Raw genomic sequence first — 10,268 nt, 5'->3', positions numbered from 1 at the left:
GATGGGAGACAGAGATCCACATGGGGAATTTGGATTCAGGCTAGAATGTGCTCACAGAATTATGGGCCTGTGGTGAGATCATTAAAACCCTAAGTCCCAGCTCAGTTGAGCAGCAGCAGCTGCATTCATCTGTCCTAAGCGTCAGTGCACAAGAAGGTCTGTGTCCGGGGACAGAGATGAAGGAGGAGGTGGGGCTAAGGCAGGACTCTCAGCAGCAAGGGACAGCACAGCACATGGGCCGGGGGCAGGTAGAGATGACACAGGTTGGGCGATAGCAACTGGTGTGGCAGGAGACTTGGCCACAGACTGGGCGGAAGCAGCAGCCAGGGCAGCAGCTGGGGCGGCAGCAGCTGGAGCCACAGCAGCTGGAACTACTGCAGGAGGGGCGGCAGCAGCTGGAGATGCAGCAGGTGGGGCGGCAGCAGCTGGGGCGGCAGCAGGAGGGCTGGCAGCACTGGGGCCTGCAGCAGCTGGAGATACAGCAGCTGGGGCGGCAGCAGCTGGGGCGGCAGCAGGAGGGCTGGCAGCACTGGGGCCTGCAGCAGCTGGAGATGCAGCAGGAAGGGCGGCAGCAGGTGCGCTGGCAGCACACAGACTGGCAGCACTGGGGCCTGCAGCAGCTGGAGATGCAGCAAGAAGGGCGGCAGCACTGGGGCCGGCAGCAGCTGGACACACAGCAGCTGGGGCGACAGCAGGTGGTCCTGCAGCAGGTGGTCTGAAGGCAGCTGGGCTGGCAGCAGCTCTGCTCAGAGCAGACGGAGCCACAACAGGAGCTGACCATGGTGTCAGTGGAAGAGGTAGGGTTCTGTGAGTAGGTTTGAGTGAATTTCCTGAGTTTGAAATTCTCCTTCCTCCTGTCCCCTTTTTATACACTTGAGTAGCTGATGTCACCATGATCATTACCCCTTCCTTGTTATATTTGTACTAGGAAACCAATTAATCTTAGCATGTTATAATTGTGTTTATCTGGTTAAATGTGCCAATGTCTAGGAAAATCTTCATTTCCTTTTTCTATGGCATTGTGATTCATTCTGTCTTCTCAAGACATGTGAAACCACTTCCATGTTTCTACCTCTGTCCCATGTGTCTTCTAAATTGGAGCTGTCATGTGATAGTCTATTACTGCATATTGACATGTGGCACTCCTTTTTTGTGCTTGGCTCCATGATAAATCTTTGAGGATGGCTCTTGCAAAGTCAGCTCTCTCTCTTTTTAAGATTTTATTTTTATTTGAGAGGTAGAGTTACAGACAAGGAGATGGAGAGACAGGGAGAAAGGTCTTCCATCCTCTGGTTCACTCTCCAAATGGCCACAACAACCAGAATCCGGCTCATCTGAAGCCAAGAACTAGGTGCTTATTCCAGGTCTCCCACAGGGGTGCAGAGGCCTAAGGACTTGAGACATCTTCCATTGCTTTCCCAGGCCATAGCAGAGAGCTGGATCAGAAGAGGAGCAGCCAGAACTTGAACTGGAGCCCATATGGGATGCCAGTGCTTCAGGAGAGACTTAGCCTACCATGCCACAGTGCCGGCCCTATAATCAAGCCTCTTCTTATGCCAGATAGGTTAAACACACGTTACTGTCCAGTAGAGTGTGGATAGAGAACCAGGGAGATAGTTCTTCCCCAGAGTCCCTGGTGTGCAAGAAAGGAGGAATAGAAAGTTGTTTTGTTCCCTGAAGAAAACAAGGGGCGGGTGCTTGCCAAAGACCTTCCCATCTCATTGCAGTGATTCTACCTGAAGAGTTAACTTTGAATCTTTCCTTTTCATGAGTGAAGATGCATTTAAGCAGATGAAGTTCCCCCACCCCCAGAATCTTGCCCATATACTGTATGCAAAAATCAGAGGTTTTGCTTTATATTGAATATTGAGCCAACTATGCAGTGGATTCTACATTTTATAGAGTTTGATTGAAAGGATGCTTATTATGTTATTAAAAGAACACATGAGTTCAAGTCTTTGAACTCAAAGAGTTAAAACAGTTAAATCCTGCTCTCTGCTCTGCAGATACTTAAATATGTTATAGTATAAGGGAAGAATTTGGCAAAAATTCAGTGTCGTAAGATTCGGGTCCCAGATGAGCCTTATGTGTAGAAGCCCCGTGCACTTCCATGAAAAACCGAGGTCACATGCAGACAGCTGCTGTTTGTGGGTGCTCGCCATGCGCCGGGGTCCCCTTGAGGGCTTTGTCGCTATTGTCTTGATGTTTCTTATCAATGAACACATGAGGCACTCGTTACCCTCTATGAGTTCAAAGTTGCAGTGTCTTGTCCTGGTCTACGAAGGGTGGAAACCACTCCACATCCCTTCTTCACATTCCTCCTGGCAAGTTCCTGGCCTTCCTTGAAGCTGCGGCCCAGATGCCTCCTCCTGCCTGAAGTGTTCCTGGCGCGTCATCTCACTGCAACTTCGTCTCACCACCTCCTCCTGTGACTTTGTGCTGTGGCGCTCCCTGCCCCAGCACATCTGACCGTGACCTGGATGTGTCCATCCGTGCAGTGTCGGTTGCAGGGTGAACCCCTGAGGCGAATTCTTTGGTCACCTGTTGTTGTCATGATGCTTGGAACAGAGTGTATTGCTAATGATCTACTTTTTATGTCTAGGAATTGCTTTTCACAATGTAGTTGTGTCTCATAATTATATAAAGTGTATTTACGGTTCCAAAACAAAAAGGAAACCTATTTAAGGAAGTCCGGTGTCTCTTTCTGTTCTCCACCTATTTTTCCTCCCTTCCTTATAGGTAATAATTTTTTAAGTTTAAGATTTTCCTTCTAATTATTATTTTCAATGTAAGCATATCTGTATTTACACATTTGTATCTCTGTACAAACTCTGTTCCGTTCTGCTTTTTTCACTCAACACGACCCAGCTTTTAGACTTTTTCAAGGGAAACAGAAATGCTTTAAGGAAGAAATCTAAGTAGTAGAGTTTTTATGTTGCTTTTTATCCAGAAACATCTACAATAGTCTCAGGGCAACCTGGACAGATTGAGTAGAGTGATCACCTGCACCATAATGGTTAAGTCTTCTGCTGGCTTGGCATATGTTCAGTTTTCCTCATTCCATTTCCAACCACTAAGTATTCTATTTTTTGGACAAAAGATAGCTTATTTAGCCAGTCCCCTGTGGATAGATATTTTAGTTATTCCAAGGCTTTTGTTTTAAAAGCTATATTAAGCATTTGAAAACAAGGAATTCTATTTATATTTTGGAGATTGAGGGTTTAATAAATATTACAATTTGGTTATTCCATGTTCTTATCAATTTATCTCCACCTCCTCTCTCTTTACATAGTTTATTAGAGTCTTCTATTTCTGCTTTGTTTCCTTATTCTCGAATCACCTGTGTTTTCTGTGTAGTTTTCATTCTGCAGTGAGTTTGTCATTGTAACCTTCAGGGTAACAAATTATCCCACTTTGTTTGCTGTAGTGCATTTCCATGTAAAGCTAACCTGTATCAGAATTATGACTCAGGCTTTCTTTATTTGCACTTTAATTATATGTATCTCCATCCTTTTACTTTTCACCTGAATCTTGTTGCTTTAGTTTTGTGTCTTGTGTACCCCGCAGTGTTGGGTTTTTCTTTTAACAGATCTGAAAATCCTTTCGCCTTTCTTACATGTGAATTGAACCCGTAATACAGAATATTGATATGATCAGAGTGTTTGGCTGTGGTCCTGTTATCTTGACCACATATACAGGATGAATAATTACACGGATGCCTATGGACGTGGTAAAGCTTTGGGGTTTGGAGTGCAGCCTTCCATAGTTTTGTACTCAGCACTTTATGACTGGGATGCTTCTAAGTTACATTTATTTTGATTTAATTTATGTGCGGTCATGTACCACGTAACAATGTTTCAGCCCATGATGACCCTCCTATACTATACAGGTTTTGTAAGATGATATCCCCTAGTGATATTGTGGCTGACTGTTTCTTGGTGCATGTGTGCTCTATGTCTGGAGACACTGACAGCACAGTCCTCAGAACAGATCATGGTGAGAAGAGCTGCTGGTCTAGCATATGACATCTAACCAATTTATGTAGACTGACCTCCTATCTCATGCCTTAGTTAAACTCGCTTAGTAGTTTGCGGAGTTGTTTTGTAGTATCAGAACTCAGCTTTCTGTCTGCTTCTCACCCCAGACAAATGACTGTTGGTTTGTCTCGGTTCATTCCTCAGTGGGAAGTGTGCACCCTTAGCCCCCTCTCCAAAGTAGGAGGCTTCTGTGGGGCTACAGGATTGAAAGGTAGGACACCCTATGTGGATACACCTATCGTTTTGGAAACTTTGTCTCCAGAGTGTCATAGATGCTGCATGTAGCTTCAGAGCTCAACCTCACTCCTATGAATAAAAGCATGAACAGAAATGAAACCCGAGTGTAAACCTGAGTGGACAAAGGCACAGGGAAACTGTAAAAGAAAACACCTCAGTGGTTTTCAAACATTTTTATTATTTTTATGTACTTGAAAAAGCCTGGGGGCAGGATGAGAGAGAGGGAAAATGTGGGAGGAAGAAAGAACAAAGAACAGAGAGAGGAGGAAGGAGAGAGAGGAGAGAGAAGAAAGAGAGAGAGAGAGAGGGAGGGTGGGAGAGAGAGAGAGAAAGAGAGAGAGAGAGAGATCTTGATATTCCATCTGTGGGTTCACTCCCCCAAATGCCTATAATAGTCAGGGCTGGGCCAGGCCAAAGCCAGGAGCCCAGAACCCAGTTTGGATCTCCCACATGTGTGCCAGGAGCCCGACCACCTGAGCCAGCACCTGCTTCTGGAGGGCAGGGAGTGGAGCCAGGCCTCAAACCCAGGCCCTCCAGCATGGATGCACGTGTCCCATGTGGCTTAGCTGCCCTGCCAGACGCCTTCTCTGATTTCTTCTTGAGGGGTTGTTCATTTAGTTTTGTTTTTTGATCTTTTTTGTTTTTGAGAAACCCCGTTAAATTTTGTGCACGTTGGTCCTCACTGTTACCCCAGTACCTGTAACAAGATCCACTACATAAAAAGTGCTCAGTAAATGCTGTTTGGAAGCAGGTGTGGATGTCGAGGGGTGTCGGGGCAGGCAGACCCATTCTCAGGGAGCCCAGTTTCCACGGGGAAACAGTTGACAGGAGCTCAGCGGGATGTCCAGCCATGGTCTTGCCACCTGCAGTTTGCCATGTGGTCTTCTCCAGGGCCTGCCTCACTCTCCTTAGGTCAAGTGGTGGGTCTGTTAGCTTTCTGGGTAACCTCATTACTAGTTCTCCAGGTAGCCGTACTGATCTGCCTTCCTACCAACAGCGTATAAGGGTCCCCCTTTCTCCACACCCCCTCCAGCATTTGTTCCTTCTTTGTCTTCTTGGTAATAGCCATTCTTACTGGAGTATGAAGATATCTCATTGTAGTGTATACAGAGTGGAATATTAATTGGCCATAAAAAGAATGAAAGTGTGATGGTTTCAGCGAAATGAGTGGAAGCAGAAGTCACTGGGTGAAGTGGTGTGAGAGTCAGAAACATCCGTAGTGACACTGTGTCTCAAGTACTGGGAAAGAAAGCCCATCTGAATGTAGAACAGTGACTGCTGGGGGCAGAAAGGGCAGGGGTAAGGAGGAGGTAGAGCAAAGTAGGGGAAGGGCACCAAAACGTGGCTTCATAGAAGGGATGAGTTCTAGTGGTTGACAGCACCTGCATGCAAGCTCACGGCAACCTATGACATGTTTTACGAACAGATAGAGGAGCAGTGCCGGAAGGCTGGGAAACGCTGATAGCTTTGATCGAATCAGCACACTTGTTGAAAGGTCGCACTGTACCCATTGATACGCCTAATTGTTGAGTGTTAATCAAAAAAGTGTCTAGAGAGATGACATTGTTCACTAACCTAACGCGATCATCACCCATTGAACCCATGTATCAAGTCATCACACTGTACCCGTAAAATAAGTAGACATTTTTAAAAACTGAAGAGAGTGACAATCACACTGAATTTTTGGTGCAGAAAAGTGTAACTTTATTTTGGGAAAGAAATATATCAGGTTACAGAAGACCTAGGAAGCAAGGAGAATGATTTCCCCAGTAGGCAAGTTGATGGTAAGGTCTACTACTATATGAGTATTCCTGGGAACAGCCATCCTTCGAATGGCTGGCCCTGGTTCCTCTTTGGAATGACAAAGCCCAATTCAGTTGAGTGACACCATCTCAACTCCATATGCCCTCATGTTGAGCACAGACACATGAAAGTCTGGACTGAAGCAAAGGGGTAGGCTCAGGGCAGCAAGATTAGCAGCAAGGGACGGCACAGCACATGGGGCGGGGGCAGGTGGAGATGACACAGGTTGGGCGATAGCAACTGGTGTGGCAGGAGACTTGGCCACAGACTGGGCGGAAGCAGCAGCCAGGGCAGCAGCTGGGGCGGCAGCAGCTGGAGCCACAGCAGCTGGAACTACTGCAGGAGGGGCGGCAGCAGCTGGAGATGCAGCAGGTGGGGCGGCAGCAGGTGGGCTGGCAGCACTGGGGCCTGCAGCAGCTGGAGATGCAGCAGGAAGGGCGGCAGCACTGGGGCCGGCAGCAGCTGGAGCCACAGCAGCTGGAACTACTGCAGGAGGGGCGGCAGCAGCTGGAGATGCAGCAGGTGGGGCGGCAACAGGAGGGCTGGCAGCACTGGGGCCTGCAGCAGCTGGAAATGCAGCAGGTGGGCCTGCAGCAGGTGGGCCTGCAGCAGGTGGGCTGGCAGCAGCTGGGGCGGCAGCAGGTGCGCTGGCAGCACACAGACTGGCAGCACTGGGGCCTGCAGCAGCTGGAGATGCAGCAGGAAGGGCGGCAGCACTGGGGCCGGCAGCAGCTGGACACACAGCAGCTGGGGCGGCAGCAGGTGGTCCTGCAGCAGGTGGTCTGAAGGCAGCTGGGCTGGCAGCAGCTCTGCTCAGAGCAGACGGAGCCACAACAGGAGCTGACCATGGTGTCGGAGGGTGGAGGTTCTGGATGGGTTTTCTGGAGAGTGAAGTTGTTGGGTTTGAAAGTCTTCTTGGCCGGTACCCCTCTTTATACCCCGCTGAAGGCCTGTTGTCATCACATCGTTATTTCCTTGTTATTGATCCTGCTGGAAAACTTCATCATTTAATTACTTAATTTTGTGATTCCAGTTACAGACTCCAGAAGAGAGAGCACACACATGCACACACACACACTCACACACTTCCTTTTCTGGTTGTGCTCTTGTGGTTCCCGTTGCAACACTCATTATATTTCCTCCTTAGTGGGTGTCACTTTTGTGCCTGGCCTGTGTGCTGTCTTTACAAAGCACGTGACTCTGGAGATTTTGGATTTGACTGTGACATGTGCTCCTGTCTGTACACTGCTCCCTGAAAGTCATGGAGGGTTGTTTTTCACAATGCCAAAGTATTTTCATTGTCAAGGGAAGTTCTGATATTAAGAGTGAGCTCGCCAGCTCAGCTCCAGCCATTGAGGCCATTTGGGGAGTGAACCAGAAAATAGAAGCCCTCCCTCTCTTGTCTCTCCCTCTCTTTGTCTGTAACTCTGCTTCTCAAATAAATAATAAATCTTTCTTTTTTTAAAAAAAGAATGAGTTCAGTGAATTTGAAAGTCCTCTTTCATCCTCTGCTGGAGCAGCTGTGACCACATCCTGGGACATTTTCTATTTTTCCCTAAAGAAATATTAGTCACTAAGTTATATCAGTTTTTTCACATAAATATGTTCACATGCAGAAATATAAGATTTCTTTTTCCTAGAGTGTTAGGCTGGTTCAGACTGGTCTTTGTCACAGACCTGCCTTCCCTCTTCCTTGTTTGTCCACCGTGTCTTCTCCAGAGGATGCGTCCCATGACTTCAATCACCGGGCTGCACCTGTGAGCCGTGTGTCACTCCCTGATGTTGCTTGAGCAAATTGTTCCCATGATGCCTTGGTGACTTTTGATGTCAAAACTGAATCATAAGCATGATAGGGAAGCAGAAAGACAAAAGCTCTTCCACGTGTGAAGAGCGGTGAGGAAGGCAGAGCTTCATTTTGAGTCATGGATGCTCAGCGTAGAGAGGGGATTCCCCAGAGGAAGGTATGTGCTCGGTGTTACTACCTGTTTGAAGTGTGGCGCTGTCACGGTGGCTCTGAAATCTGCAAAGCCATTTGCAGCCACCTGGACAGGACTCTCCCTGGCCCAACATGGGCACCGTGAGTACCTAGTGGATAATGGCTGTAGTGGATCTTAACCCAACAAGCAACATGAGAACCCAGGAGCCCACACTGAGACTCAGTAATGTAAACATAAGGAGGAAGACAAGAAAGGTGTTCCCAACTTAGAATGTCAGTGAAATACGTGTAGAATGGATGGTGAAGTTATACAATCACCATTTACCGCCATCATGACAAAACTCGATCAAGTAACTATCATCAGGGAATGCTGCAGCCAAGGGGAACAGGATAGTGGCACATGACAAAGTCTTTCCCCATCGATTTCCATCAACTTTAAAGGTAAAAATACTAACTCCTCCGTGGAGAAACTTGAGTTCACACATTGAACCATGAGAATGAAGTTAGCATTATTGATAGTGGACACACTGGCATGTGTCTCTAGAAGCCACACCCTGAAAGGACGCGTTGCTTGTCCAGTTTTCCTGTCAAATCACGTGACCTGCATCCACTGGAAGCACCAGCTGAACACCGACTCAGGACCATGCCAGGTCATGACTGGCCCTGTGCTTCCAAAATGCCACTGTTATCTAACACAGAGACGGCCTGGGAAAATGCTTCAGGTTTAAGGCAACAAGAGAGAGTCAGCATCTAAGGCAGTGTGTGAATAGAGAATAAAAAAATAATTGTTCTGGGACCGGCACTGTGGCGTAGCGGATAAAGCCGCCGCCCGCCAGTGCCAGCATCCCATGTGAGCGCTGGTCCGAATCCCAGCTGCTCCACTTCCTATCCAGCTCTCCTATGGCCTGGGAGAGCAGTGGAAGGTGGCCCAAGTCCTTGGGCCCCTGCACCCACGTGGGAGACCCAGAAGAAGCTCCAGGCTCCTGCCTTCGGACCAGCGCAGCTTCAGCTGTTGCTGGAGGGTGAACCAGTGGATGAAGGACCTCTGTCTCTCTCTCTCTCTCTCTGCCTCTCTGTGTAACTCTGACTTTCAAATAAATAAGTAATCTTTTTTAAAAAATTGTTTTACATGACATTACCAGAACAATTTGTAATGTGTAGGCATGGATATATTTTATTTTACTATTTTTTATTAGCTGGGGCTAAAGTCAGTGGCCAGCAGTGCAATCCCGACCTCCCACGTGGGTGATAGGAGTCCAGTCACTTGAGCCATTGCCACTGCTCTGAAGATCTGCCCTGGTGGGAGCTGGAGCCAGGAGCTGGAGCCAGGCATCAGACCCAGGCTTTCGGATATGAGGAGCAGCTGTCTTAACAAGGAGAAGCACCCATTCCCTGGAATATATTTTAGATGATACTGTTATATTAACTATATCAATATTTAGTTTAATATCTGTACTGTGGCTATGCAAGCAAATAGTTTTTGGATATAAATATGTCTAAATTCATATTATCTATCTGTGCATCTATCAATCTAAGAAATCAAGTGTGACAAAATGTTGAATCTAGGTGAAAACAATTTTGTATAAGGAATTTTTTTTGTGTTACTCTTGCAACTATTCTGCAAGCCTGAAATTCCCCCCTAAAAAAAAAGTTTAAAACTATGAAAACATTTGGATTGAAAAAGAATCTTTTTCTTCAGTGTTAGTATATGAGGGATGAGTAGTTTGGGTCTTTTGGGGGAATTCTTACGTATACAATACATTTTACTTTATAGGAACTTGGTTCTCCTCCTTTTTCATATTTCCAAGAGGAAATCATTCATCCTCTTGGGTCGGTGAAAATAAAGGACTTCTGGCACACGTGGCTGAGCAAGTTGATATGGACAGACCCACTTCCTGGTTCAGACAAATAGAAAGACTTACAAAATATTTTTTAAATATTTCAATTATATAGCTGAATTTGAATAAAGCAAAATGAAATACTCATGTTCCAGAAACAAAGAGGTAACTCACACAGCACAGACTAGAGCTGCTATCTGTGACCGGCGAAGGTCCGACATCCAGCGAATGGCTCCGAATTGGAGGCAGAGGCAAGAAATGGGACCTCAAACTGTCACAAGGAAGGGTCCAGAAAGGGAGACTCCGGTATGAAGGTTCTTTCTTTTTTAAAGATTTAATTATTTGAAAGGCAGAGTTAAAGACAGAGACAGAGAGTGAGAGTGAGAGAGAAAGGTCTTCTATCTGCTGATTCACTGC

The 10,268-nt window shown here is 46.8% G+C and overlaps 2 protein-coding genes across 6 annotated transcripts; both read right to left on the bottom strand.

The window, feature by feature from the left end:
- Positions 1-208: 208 nt before the first annotated feature.
- Positions 209-781, bottom strand: LOC133776689 (keratin-associated protein 4-12-like). 2 transcript variants are annotated; one of them, XM_062215861.1, is made up of 2 exons: positions 382-781; positions 209-324 (listed from the first exon to the last, which is right to left on the bottom strand). In XM_062215861.1, the coding sequence occupies exons 1-2, from the start codon at positions 779-781 to the stop codon at positions 209-211; spliced, it is 516 nt and encodes a 171-aa protein (XP_062071845.1). The 2 variants fall into 2 exon arrangements, with proteins under 2 accessions (XP_062071845.1, XP_062071844.1); XM_062215860.1 differs by having other exon boundaries at positions 209-781.
- A 5,466-nt stretch (positions 782-6,247) lies between these two features.
- LOC133776688 (keratin-associated protein 4-12-like) lies at positions 6,248-6,925 on the bottom strand. 4 transcript variants are annotated; one of them, XM_062215859.1, is made up of 4 exons: positions 6,726-6,925; positions 6,630-6,680; positions 6,421-6,539; positions 6,248-6,363 (listed from the first exon to the last, which is right to left on the bottom strand). In XM_062215859.1, exons 1-4 carry the CDS (start codon positions 6,923-6,925, stop codon positions 6,248-6,250), a joined length of 486 nt encoding a protein of 161 aa, XP_062071843.1. The 4 variants fall into 4 exon arrangements, with proteins under 4 accessions (XP_062071843.1, XP_062071842.1, XP_062071841.1 ...); XM_062215858.1 differs by having other exon boundaries at positions 6,248-6,680; positions 6,726-6,755; positions 6,816-6,925; XM_062215857.1 differs by having other exon boundaries at positions 6,248-6,680.
- Positions 6,926-10,268: the final 3,343 nt, after the last annotated feature.

This window comes from Lepus europaeus, chromosome 18 (assembly GCF_033115175.1).
Source record: "Lepus europaeus isolate LE1 chromosome 18, mLepTim1.pri, whole genome shotgun sequence".
In the NCBI taxonomy this organism is placed as follows: Eukaryota; Metazoa; Chordata; class Mammalia; order Lagomorpha; family Leporidae; genus Lepus; species Lepus europaeus.
This window is presented reverse-complemented; position numbering and strand designations above follow the sequence as displayed.